The sequence below is a fragment of the Hippocampus guttulatus genome, chromosome 11 (assembly GCF_054856545.1).
Source record: "Hippocampus guttulatus isolate MCC_2025c chromosome 11, RoL_Hgut_1.0, whole genome shotgun sequence".
NCBI lineage: Eukaryota > Metazoa > Chordata > Actinopteri > Syngnathiformes > Syngnathidae > Hippocampus > Hippocampus guttulatus.
The window spans coordinates 18,174,533-18,188,057 of record NC_141271.1 but is presented as its reverse complement, the minus strand read 5'-3'; the positions used below and the strand labels follow the sequence as shown (position 1 = coordinate 18,188,057).

The following is a 13,525-nucleotide window of genomic DNA, read 5'->3' as shown; positions in this document are numbered from 1 at the left end:
CAAGCTCGTGTTATTTTTGGGGGGCTTTCCCGTTGGTCTTATCCTCTCCTTGCTTTTATCGGCGTCTTGTTCTTCGGGAGCACTCGAAGCTTTCGACAATATTGCCGCGGCATAAATTAAACATGCGTTAGGCGGAGTGATAATCTGCAGGCCTCTCGATTTTCACGCTGCATTCCCAATGAGCTGCGGGTTGGCCTGGTGTTGTTGCCTGTGATTTTAATGACTATTATTCTTGCAACGCGACAGCCGCCCGCTTGCTCCTTGTCTCCTTTCAATATTTCCCTCTTTTTTTTTTATTTAAACCAGTTATTTTAAGAACCGGGCGCTTTGTCATGGACGTAATGAAGATACGAAGAAGCAACTGATCCATGAAGGCATCGTGTGATGTTTTTCCTACAATTTGGGAATTGCAAAAAATCTTAACACAGAGAATGATTGTCATTATATTAGATTTAAAATACTATGACTACTAGAAATAATAATAGTACTGCTGTCGCAAGGGATGAATACAAAAGTAGATTTTTTTTTTTGTACGGACCGATTTGGGTCAGTACTGCACAGCACCAATTCGCATGAAACCAAACCGTATTATGTTTCATATCCAAAGTGTGTCTTTATTTATCGTTATTAATATTTATTCTCATAAACGCACAAAAAAAAACTACTGAAAATTTGATATCATTGGGTACCAGTATCGATTCCCAGGTACCGAGAATCGTAGCAGAACTGGTTCGAATGTGAAAGTTACCCGCACCTAGCTAGAATCGATTATTCTATCACTATTTTCGAACCAATTGCTGTTGTTTATTTCGTATGGTTTCGTGATTAAACAAAGCCACGGTAAAAAGAAAAAATAATCAAGAAAACGGAAGTGATATCTCCACAACCGATCTTTACATTCCCATATTTGTCAGGAACAAATCTCTGAATTCATTTTAATTGTGCTAATTCTTAATCCGTTGTATATTTTGATAGAACAAAGCCCGATAGCTCTTCTTAAGCTACCCGGGAGCTGCTTTGAGGGCTTCTTTAGGGCTACCACCAGGCAATTTACTGTATATGCCACTCACAAAAAGGAAATCAACTCAATTCAATCAAGTTGGTCGCAAGATTACAAAAACATAACAGTAGTCCAATATGAAGCCTGAGCCTAACTGAATATTTTCAAATTGTCCATGAAGGTGAGACTACATTGACATAAAACAAAAAGAGCACACCAAAACTTTCTATTGTTTGTCAGTTCAGGCAGCGATGTTGCATGGGAAACCTCAGAGGAGTCCCAAGGCAGTAAGTGCACACACTTCACGGCAAGGCTACTCTTAAAATGCAACCGATGTCACTGATAAATAATTCCAACGTTACAAACATCGGCCCCCGCAATCACAACGATCCGCCGATATTCATTTGGCATAAGTCAGTTTCATTCCGGCGCGCTTTTCATCAGAAATGGCCTGAAAAGAAGAGTCGGTGTGAATTTTTCATGCCGAGGGCTTACTTGGGGGGGACAGTGGCCATGTTCTTCACTCGCAGACGTCTGACGGCGCATGGCAGCAGAAATAACAAAATGGTCACAGAGCCGAGCCGCGCTCCCCGGGTCACACGGCCTCGTTAAATTTTAAAGGAGAACGGCATCAGTCCCGACAGTTGATAAAAGGTCAAGGGACGGCGATAAAAAGACGTTTTTAAGGCACATTGGGCCTCTATGTTTCAACTGTGTGAAACTGTTATTCTAGCTCCCCCCCCCCCTTTATTTATTTATTTTTTTAGGTTGCATAGTCTGCAAATCAGTCTTGGCTTTGGTCTCGTCGACATTGCAGTGTTTCACACGTGTTACTTCGCTGTGGTTGGTGCGAGACAAAATTCACACAGGTCTCAGTATGTGTCTGTTCATGGGATTCTACAGGTGCGAGACCCTACTACAGTGTCTCCGTTTTTTTTTTTTTTAAATTCAGCTCCGGCTATATTCATATGAACTGCAGCGACCGCAGGCCCCAACGACTGAGCCATATTTCGTATTGTCGAGCATCTTCTCATAACAAGTTGTGTCGAACTTGCCTAACTGTTCAGTGTTGTTCTATGCCTTTCTGTTACTCTTCCAGTCTCTCTGTTGCGCTCTTGCAACCTGCTGATGACACTCCGAGCTCGGCGACCACATTCTTCAGGGAAAATCCCGTTTGAGCAGTTACGAGGCATCGTCTTTGTCTCATGATGTCACATGATGAAAAGTGGACTGTTAAAGGCAAGACAAGGCAAGGCAGCTTCATTTATGAAAATTTAAAGGGGGAAATCAACAATTTTCTTCACAATAATATGCTGTAAGCACCTTCACTCGGTCCAAACACATCATTCTGATTAATATTGCCTGAGTGGAATACGGGTTGAACCGTAAAAATCCACACCCATTTTGTCCATTTCAGTCGGCAGCCATTTTGCCGCTTTCTGTCAACTGACTTTATAGTCCTTCAGCATTTTTCAAATGCGTTTAAATATCCATTCAAGTCGAATTTTTTGCAGGAAATTCATTGCTCCACGTTTACCTGCAAAAAGTTGCTGAAACATCATACAGGCATTCAAAAGCAAAAAATAAAAAATAAATTCGATAATACTGCCGAACTCTGAATAAGTCAATGATCGGTGGGCACTATAAGGAAAAAAAAAAAAAAAAGGAGAAAAAATAACCTGAGTGGGCCTGATGTTGCCCACCCCTGGCCCAGTCCAATGTGTTAATGTTCTCTCACAACAGGTGAACCCTCCCTTCATTGCAGGCTCACCGATATCTTTTTCTTTGCAGACTTGAATTTCCACCGAAGACCAGAATCACCTGCTCTGAGGTTAATTTGCCGAGAGCTTTGTGGTGAGGCGCTGGCTGCGCATAGGCTTGCGTCCTTTCGGGACATGGGCTATAATGAGCAGGTGTGGGGGGCCACTTGTGCGTATGGACGCGTGTCGCCGCGTGTCCAGGGAGGACGGCTAATGAGACTTTAAAAGCCACAAGTGTCCACTCCGCCCCTTTGCAGGCCTCCAGCTGTCTTTTCTTCTAACATAGAGCAACGCCGAGTCCCGTCGACACACATTGGGCGGCTCATATTAGCATAGCGGCGAGCGCCACGTCACAGGATTAGCCAAACAACTTAATTAAACACTTCACATGCATCGGGTAATGTCTTGGAATCAAAGTTCATAGGTAAAAAAAACAAAAGGGGTGATATTCTTTTCCTTTCACTTTGATTTATTGACGGGAATTGCAATGTGACATGTGGCAAACAACATATAAATAACTTAAGGGCCATCTTAAATGCATTCCCATGAAATTTTTAGTGCCACTGTAATATAAGCCACTACCTGTCATGAATTCCAAATAACCTTGGCTCTATCCTCTTAGTCCAGGCCCAGTGTGCCTCATTCCTTATTACTGGCCTGACAAGGAAATGTTTACCCATCCGACAAGAGACATGCCATTCCGTCGTTGCAGTGAAGAAAAAAAAAGAAAAAAAAGCAATTTCACCTGACTGGAGTAGCGCGCTGTGTGTCCCCTACTGTATCCTTGCTGGCTATAATTTTGTTGTCATTTGGTGTGCTGTGATCATGTCATTGAAGTGACAGAAGTGGGCATTAGGTAAAGTCCCCGAGCTGGTGCTCACTTTGGGCTCTTTTTCTCTCCTTGTCATTCACATTGATTAGATTAGACCCAGGTGGCCCGCACACATTCCTTTGGCACAACAGCAATCAGAATAATACAAGGAAAGAGGTGATGCTGCTTGTAATGGGGGGTGGGGGGGCATTTTAAATCTGTTCTAAAAGCAGCTCACCAGTAAAGTGATTATTATAGAAACTAATTATAGCATATTGGTGTTTAGCAGTGCTAAGCTAGCATTAGTTAACTGACGTTAGCCGTGGCTGCTATGTTGGGAGCATGACTTATTTGTAATGGAATGCTACTTTAACACTAAAAGTTTTTGGTTTGGAGTTTGTTTTGAGGATGTACAGTCAATGAAAAATCAAGAGGTGCTAAACTTACATGTTGATCAGAAAAGTTGCCAAGTCTGCGTCAGCTGCCCAAGATCCCCGCCCCTTTGAAGGACAACTTTTTTCGTTCATTCTGGTTATGTCACGGAATCTCTTCCTTTTTAGCTTCAGGTGTTGGCAATGAGAGATGGGCATTTTTTTTTAAATGATAATTTTCAATAAGTGGATATTACACCATAGTTTCAGCAAAGCGCAATGTGCCACAAGGTTGTCCCCACTGTGCGGTCATGGGTGCACAACGAATGATTGACACCTCGTCAGTCATATCTTCTGCCTTATTGGTTGTTTTTCCTCAGCCAAGGTGGTTTCTTGCAAATCACATTAGAGGCACAAGGTGGGGCCAGAGAGGGATGTTTTTGGTTTTAATTGCAAATTTTCAAATGTTACAGTGGTCTTAGTTTGAAGCAGCAGACAAAAAAAAATGTCAATATGACTTTTTCAATTGATTTTCTTTAAGGTACAGTACGCGCGCACACACACACACACACACACATACTGGTTTTGATCATCTCTGTGCCTTGGGCTAGTGGAATGAGATGAGCAACTCTCAGGGGCAACCAGGTGAGTTATCTTTCACAGGTAGCTTTATTAGTTGGTTCAAGGGATTTAAAATAAAAAAAAAAACATCAACAACCCGTTGCGTTGATTAAAGATCAGAGTTGGAAGTGAACCATAATCCTGTAATTAAGCGACCTGAGAGCAGCTTCCTCTTGCGCTCGGGTTTGGACAAGCCCGTGCTTGCATGTTTTACAGGAATAGATTACTGGACCCTTCATCCTTACTGTATAATGACCTCTCTTGTTAGCGTTGCGCCATGTTCATTAGCGCCACAAGCTATGTACACCTCAGTATAGACGCCAAGCCTGCCACTCTTTCCCCGTTCATATACTAACTAAACAGCACTAAACCCCAGAATGCAAGTTAACTTCATGAAGTTGAAACACTCTTTGAAAATTCCCCAGATAGAGTGACGGTAGATGAAAAAAAATACATTAAAAATATTTTTAGCCCTCTCACACACTTGAAACACATTTAAACTTCAGAACATACAAGCTAAGGGGCTGTATTTGTCACTTCTCTGTCTGTGGCTCATTTATAAGCACCCTTCCATCAATATCATGCAGTCCAGCTGTTAACTGGGGTGATCAATTTGCTCTTACAAACCAATGAAATGCTGCATCAAAGTGCCCCGCAGTCTGGATGAGATCATGCACCCCCTCCCAACCGCATGTGTTACCCTGGTAATAAGCTTATTAGGCCGGAGAGCGAGGTGTTCACTGTGCAGCCTTGGGTGCAGCTGCTCCCACTGCACTGTGACTTTGTCACTTCAACAACTATTGCTTCCTTTTCTCCTGCTTTACTTTTTATATATATATATATATACTGTACATATATACATATGCAGTGCATACTAGTGCATGTAAATGATAAAGTTTGCAGATAAGGCACTTTTTTGTGTATCTCTTGCTTTTGCAGGTGTACCTAATGAATTGGTCAGCGAATGTCCACTCAGACAAAATCAATGTGATTATCTTCTCTTTCAAATATTCAAAAGTCAACAGTCGCTCCTCCAATATGGAACGTTTCCCCGCCTTAGTGTGACATGTCCCCGATATCAGTGCAGTGGCTCATAACTTCAGCCGCTATGAAATATTAAGCAGTCCCGGGACTCATAAACACATCTTCAGTGGGACGCCGTGATTTCACGCTATATCACAAACATTTTAAGGCATCCTGTGCACTAAGCTGTCATGGGCTGTCTGTCATTGATGTGAATAATAAATCCCCTCGTGTCCTCCACAGACATACTTTGGCACTCATGGCGCATAAATAGGTAAATAATGTGGGTAAAAATTGCTAAACACTGAGATTAATAACCAACACTCCAGCAACAGTTATGTCTAAAATAATGCAATTGTGGCTTAAAAAAAATGAAAGCAACATCCAAATAACCCTGAAAAGTAAAACCAACCCCATTTTTTGGAGTTGTTTTGTGGGTTATTCATTTGCTCCAATCATTGGAGATTCCAGGGAGGCAAGTGGTTTCCTGTGATTAAATGAATAGCCCAAAATTTTGTTGCTCCCTTTTTTACCCAGTTTGGGGTATTTTTGACCCAATTGTTTTTACAGTGCAGGAGTTCCTCATGCTCCACTATCCTTACACCCTTAAAACGGTCGGGTCGAAAACAAACCGATTTTGTTAAAAAAAAAAAAAAAAAAAAGACAGACCCGCTACTTTGGGTTATTTTTCAGTAACCCAATTTGTATAAAACAACCTTGAAACGTGGGTCAAATTGACCCAAATAGTGGATATTTTTGACCCGATTTGTACTCTCTAAATTCAATTGGGTCACGTGCAATAACCCACAAAATAACCCAGCCAAAGTGGGTTGTTTTGTGCTTTATTCATTTCACACAAGTTTTTACTTAAGTAAATAATCTAAAAAGTTTGTTTGACCCAATTTGTTTTTTGGTTTTTTTTTTTTTACCCAAATGTCTTTAGAGGGCTATTCAAAATGCAGGCTTTCTTCATGCAGTTTTCCCCTGATATGTGTTATTCGTGCTGACCAGTCCTTACCCTCACTTTTAATTAAGAGGTGCCGAGTTCAAGCAGCCTCAGCCAATCAGCGCGCCGGTTTCATTAGAGGCAGCGATGGCTCTCGTACGCTGAATTGCTCCACGTCGTCAACCTTTTGAAGCACCGCTGCGCTGCATTGTGGGCGACTTATGCAAATACTAACAAATATAAAGAAAGAGAGACACCGGGGATCCGATAGGTTGAGTTATGCAAGTGCAGCTCTCGCCTCAGCCTAGTGACCCGGCCGGCAAGCGCGTGCACGCGAGCAGCGCGCTGTCGCGCTGCGATGGAATGGGCGCGCATCGTTCGTCCATAATCTCAAAGCACGCGGAGGGAAGTTCGCCCGTGAAAAAAAGCCCCAGGGAAATGACGAATGAGTCGGAGGCAGACACTTTCCCCGAGCCCAAGGACGCGCACGGGGGCAAACTCTCCCCTCCCGGCGGCTGTGCGCACGGAGACGCCGACGCCCGTCACGGTCACACCCTCCATGGAGCAGGCGCGGGAGACAAGTGCAACTTTTCTCCGTCCGCGCAGCCTCCGCCGTCCGCCTCCGCAGGAGCCATGTTCCCCTACCCGAGCCAGCACGCCGCCTTCTCCATCGGCAGCCCCGGCCGCTACGTGGGCCACCACCCGGCGCTGGCCAACGGAGCCTACAACGGCCTGTTGAGCAACTCGTCGGCGGCTCAGGGCTACCCGCCGCCTCCGCCGCCGCCGCCTCCGCCGCCCGCCGCCGGCTACCCCTACGCGCAGCAGTACGGGACCGGGTACCAGGCAGGCGCCTTCTACCAGTTCTCCCCCGCACAGGCTGCCGGCTTGGTGCCGGGGAAGGCGCAGGTGTATCTGTGCAACAGGGCCCTGTGGCTCAAGTTCCACAGGCACCAGACCGAGATGATCATCACCAAACAGGGACGGTGAGGAGCACTTGATTTCAAAATGTTGTCAGCCAAAAACAACAACAACAACAACAACAAAAAATCTGTTTGTTTTTTCACGCGGCGGTTTTTCTGTTCTAGGAGGATGTTCCCGTTTTTAAGCTTCAACATTTCAGGCCTGGACCCAACTGCTCACTACAACATTTTTGTGGATGTTATCCTGGCTGATCCAAATCATTGGAGGTTCCAGGGAGGCAAGTGGGTGCCTTGCGGAAAGGCCGACACCAACGTCGTAGGTAATGGCCTCAAAGAATTCCTTTTCTTGCATTTTTTTTTCTCGATACAGAAAAAATAAATGTCTAAATGTTGAACACGACAAAAAAAAAAATCCAAACATTTATTTTTTGAATATCATCAATGTCTGGAAATATAATTATAATTAGTTATTTTAACATTGCAGTCAAATAAGCCATGTAAAAATTGATGAAAACAATGCATGAAAAAAAATAATTTCCCATTTTGTCAGTGTAACTGTTCTCATCAGTATAGTTTGCATGCAGAACAGCTAAATAACACTCCAATAGGATTCGATTTAAATGCATTGAATTTAATTAAAATGTTTTCAACCGAAATATACACCCCAAGAACACATACAAACGTTTAAAATATATTTTATTTCACTTAAACTACTTTTCTTCCATTGCTCAATTTGAACTGACACCCTCAGAGGTCCAAATATAGGGAAATAATACACGTTGGTAAAATTATTATCATTTTCCAATTCAAATTTGTCCGTTTGAAGTCAGCATTTTTCTTCTGCTTCTCAGTTTTATTCGCGAGAGAATCAAAACAATGTTCTTTATTATTATGATGCTTGTGTGAACGGCGACAACGCAAATTTGGATCAATAAACAGTGATAGTAAATAGAACTATTCGTCATGTTAAAAAAATGCCACCGTCAGTATTCCACAATAAATCGCATACCTCCTTTAAAATGAATCCGAAGCTGAACATTATCATCTTTTTTTTTAAAATCTCGATTGAATTTTCGAAAACCTCTTTTATGTTGCTAGGAAATCGTGTTTACATGCACCCGGACTCGCCGAACACGGGTGCACACTGGATGAGACAGGAGATTTCTTTCGGCAAATTAAAGCTGACAAACAATAAAGGGGCGTCCAACAACACGGGACAGGTGAGGCGCTATCCTGACATGATTTCAGTGCATTAATTTCCCCACGTGCATTTTTTTTTCTCGTCATCGCGTATAGCAAACGTCTGTCGCACGCTTTTGGCGCAGATGGTGGTCCTGCAGTCTCTGCACAAGTACCAGCCGAGGCTCCACGTGGTGGAAGTGAACGAGGACGGCACGGAGGACTGCAGCCAGCCGGGACGAGTGCAGACGTTCACCTTCGTCGAGACGCAGTTCATCGCCGTCACCGCCTACCAGAACACCGACGTAACAGCGCCGATTCCGAAAAATCAAACACGATTCATCTTGATTTACATTTCTACCGGTGCGACGTTTCCCTCCAACAGATTACGCAATTGAAGATTGACCACAACCCTTTTGCCAAAGGATTTCGGGACAACTATGACACGTAAGATTCGCAACTAATCTTGTTGAAAATACAGTCCGTTTTAAGTGGCAGATCGGCTGCCGTTTTGATGCAAACGGTTCTTATTTATAGGAATGATTGTAATCATCGGCTTGGATTTGTTTTTTCCACTCCACCGATAAAATATTTGATATTTAACACGATTTATTGAGATGCCATTAACAGTTCTCCACCCTGATATGTATTGATCTGGCATGTACCTAATCAAGTGGCCAGTGGTTGCATCTTAAGATACTGGTGGCGATTAAGATTTTTGCGCTAAATATTATTTGCACTATTTTCTGGGGGGGAAATTGGACGTTGTATGTGAAAGCAAAATAATATAAAAAGCCCAGTTGACAAATGACTGATAAAATATTCAATGTAATCGCACTTACAGTATTGAGCGTAGCTGGGTGGCTATTGTGTGTACCTAATCAAGTGGGCAGTAAATGTATCTGAATTAAGAGACTTGCGAGAGGCCAAAACGCTAAATATTTGCATGATTTATTGAAAAAAAAAAGGATTCAAAAAACATTGAAACTATTGTGGATTAATACGTAATGACAATCATAATTATGATGATTTTATAGATCATAACAATATAGATAAATAGTGTTCAATTATTAAACGAGATGAAAATAACACTGCTTCTACAACTAAACGAATAATAATATCATCCATCCATTTTCTAATTCGTCACGAGGGTTGTGGGCGTGCTGGAGCCCATCCCAGCTGTCTTCGGGCAGTAGGCGGGGGACACCCTGAACTGGTTGCCAGCCAGTTGCAGGGCACACATAGACGAAGAACCATCCACACTCACAATCACACATTCGGACAATTTAGAGTGTTTAAACTGTCCTGTATGTTTTTTTGGAACGTGGGGGAAAAAAACACAGTACCCGAGAAAACCCACGCAGGCACGGGGAGAACATGCAAACTACACACGATACCATATAAAAAAAATTAAAAAAAAGATTCAGAAAATAAGTAGCTGATGGTATAGTGGTTCAGTCACCTGACTTGTGTGCGGGCAGCGTGGCACCGGTTCCACTCAGACAGTGTGAATGTGGGTGTGATTGGTTGTTTGTCTCCATATGTGCCGTGGTACTGACTGGCGACCAGTTCAGGATGCCGTCCGCCTTCCAACCAAAGTCAGCTGGGATGGGCTCCAGCAACTCTCCGTGACCCTGTTCAGGATAAGCGGTGTTGAAAATGGATGATTTGAAAATGAATTAAATCATATCAGTTAAATCAAAATCATATCAATTTAGATTTCATTGATTTAATCATATCAATTCAATCAAAATGATTACTTAAATTATAACGATATGACTTGTTTTTGATTTTTAAAAATGTGTATTCGTATTATAAGAATCAAAAATAGTAAATAAGTATTTAAAAATTATAAAAATAAAATTATTATTATTATGAAATCATTTCTGCTTTTGTGTCAAGTCAAGTCAAGTCCAACTTTATTGTCACATTGTGTGTGGCTGCACCAAGTGAGGTGTCCATTGCATCCATTCCACGTGTTGCACGTTGGAGCCCGCAGCAGCCGCCTTGTGGTCATTTTGCTTGGACGTGTTTGTTTTCCAGTGTGTACACAGGCTGCGACATCGACCGCCTCACTCCGTCCCCGGGCGAGTCCCCCCGCTCGCAGCTCATGGCCGGGCCCCGCTACGCCGTGCACACCCCCTTCCTCCAGGAGCAGTTCGTCAGCTCCTACGCCAAATCTCGATTTCATCCCGGCGTTGCGGCGGCGGCTGCTGGCGCCGACCGCGGCCTGCCCCTAGGCAACAGCTTGCAGAGCGACGAGCCCCCCGTGGGCGGCGCCCCGCAGCGCTGGTTCGTCTCCCCTGCCAACAACCGACTGGACTTCGCCGCCTCGGCGTACGAGGCCGCCGACTTCGCCGGCAACGCCGCCACCTTGCTGTCGTATGCCGCGGCCGGCGTCAAGGCGCTGCCCTTGCCCGCGGCGGGTTGCTCCAACCGGGCGCTCGGCTATTACGCGGACCCTTCCGGGTGGGGGGGACGCACCCCGCCGCAGTACTGCGGGGGAGTCGGCGGCAAAGCGACCTCCGTGTTCCCCTGCTGGCCCCCCAACTCCATCGGGGGGAGGAGCAACTGCCTGGCCGAAGAGGGCGACTCCGTCCCCACGCAGCGCTCGCCTGTCGCCTCGGAAGAGGCCAAGGCCAAAGACGTGACCTCCGAGTCGGGGTGGATCGAGACGCCGTCGTCCATCAAGTCGATCGATTCCAGCGACTCTGGCATTTTCGATGCGGTCAAGCGGAGGCGGATGTCCCCCTCCTCCACCCCGGTGCCGGACACTGCGTCCCCGCTCAAGGCTGACCTCCTGAGGGAGGACAAGACCTGCTCCAAGGACATCGGCTACTACAGCTTTTACTCCACCAGCTAAATCTCTATCTATCTATCTATCTATCTATCTATCTATCTATCTATCTATCTATCTATCTATCTATCTATCTATCTATCTATCTATCTGTCACCTAGGGAATGAACAAGAGTGTGAAATTGTGACATTTCACATCCACTGTTAATAGCCAAAAAGTGTACATTATCCACCATTCACGTCTTACAATCAGGGCCTCTGTAAATAGGAATATAATTTATATATATGAATATTGATTATTGGTGATAGTGATTGGATGTACCCTCCAAATACACTATGTAGTGTCGAAATTAACAAAAGTTCTGTCAATTAGCCTTAAGTGATATTGATCTCTCTATGTATTCACACAGTATATACACATATTGAGAGTTATGGACATGACATGTTTTTGTGTAGCAAATCACTCATATTTTGTACCTAATCCAAAAACCGTAGGCTGCCAAATGTTTCTGATGTTATGCGGATCACTGCTACATTCGTGATACGTGCTTGAAAACAACTTATATGTAATATATATGTATGTAATGTGATTTTTAAATGCAGGCTCTTTTTGTTGTTGTGAAAAGAGTAGATGCTATTGGAATGTCATAGAAGCAGAATAAATTATGTTAGGCTACTACCAGGTTATGTATAAAATGTGTTAGCAAATTACGTTTCAGTATAGTGTCCCTGAATGCATCATCAATTGAAGACGCCCCTTATTAGTTAAAAAACGAGTTTGAAGGGCCAGTATCTACCAAAGTGATCTTGTGATTATGGGTGGCTCCAAAATGTGGCATAAAAAAATTAACAGGCGTAATTAATGAAACCCTGAAAGTGTCAAGATGTGACACCTAGATAACGAAAGTGTGAATGCAGAACACTATTCTTCAAATTTTAAACACTGTATTTTTTTTTTCTTGGCAACAACATGTGCCTCATCTAAACATTTTATTCCTAAACACATTCAGATTCAATATTGCATTTGTGCAATAATAAATCCACCGCTTTTCAACATCTCAAGGGGTTGCCATTTTCTTTCGATTTAAGGGCGACAGAAACTGACGTCACAAGACCAACGCGCTCATTTTACGAACATAACGGTGAGCCCATTTTCTGGTTCTGGTCACGTGATGTTCGGAACGCGAGCCGTGGAACTTTGACGTCACTTTCCGTTGACAGCAGGTGACCGTACAGCAGAAAATGGCAGCTCCCCTGAGATGGATATATAAAAATGGGGGTACATTGAACATATCATTGTAAACGAAACTTTGACTTGACTTCTGCTGTGCAGCGTTTTTGTTCCCAAACAGTTTTTCTGTGCCTCAGGAGAGTTTGTAATGTTAACTTTTAAATACTGTACTTTGTGTGTTCTCGCAGTGTGCTGATAAGTGATGCTTCAACTGCTCATGTAATTGCAAGCAGTGTGTTAGAACTGCTTTCAATGTGGATTTAGTTGCTATTTTGATGTCAGTGTGATACTCGGTGGCTTCTGTGTATGTGTGCAAGATTGAGGGAAGCGGCAATCAATGGAGCAGAACTTCCCAGGATCAAACAGCAGATGGCGACAGTTGCACCAATGTTGCTGGGCTTCTGTGGCACGGAGCACCAATAACAGGTCAGTTCTGGGTCAGGCAAATGTCTTACACACTCGTTTCGATCCAATATATTTGCAGCAATACTGTATTTGCAGCATTTGAGGACTAGGGCATTTTTTATCCTATTTGGATTTCTGATGGGCACAATAGACGAGTGGTTGCTTGTCTGTTTCACACTTGAGAAGTCTGGATTCAAATCTGTTTACAGTGGTTAACAGTTGTGTTCAAATGTTACTTCAAAAAAGGTTCTGTTTGAGACACTTCTATGTAGCATGGGCTACTTCCGTTTTTGTCGTTTTCAAATAAAATGGGGCAAAGGCATATCTTTTACATGAGTGCTGGTTGAAATGAAGGTTTGGTTCCAATTATGACATAGGGGGCAGTCCTTTATTGCAGTCAGAACATTTCCTGATTTGTCAACGCAAAACTGTGCCAACTCCCGAGAAACTAGCTTTCACCT

The 13,525-nt window shown here is 43.5% G+C and overlaps 1 protein-coding gene across 1 annotated transcript; it reads left to right on the top strand.

Moving 5' to 3' along the window:
* The first annotated feature begins 6,509 nt into the window (after positions 1–6,509).
* Positions 6,510–13,395, top strand: tbr1b (T-box brain transcription factor 1b). Its single transcript, XM_086123009.1, has 6 exons — positions 6,510–7,515; positions 7,618–7,772; positions 8,551–8,672; positions 8,778–8,936; positions 9,017–9,078; positions 10,675–13,395. Exons 1-6 carry the CDS (start codon positions 6,812–6,814, stop codon positions 11,492–11,494), a joined length of 2,022 nt encoding a protein of 673 aa, XP_085979135.1. The 5' UTR covers positions 6,510–6,811; the 3' UTR covers positions 11,495–13,395.
* The last annotated feature ends 130 nt before the right edge of the window (positions 13,396–13,525 follow it).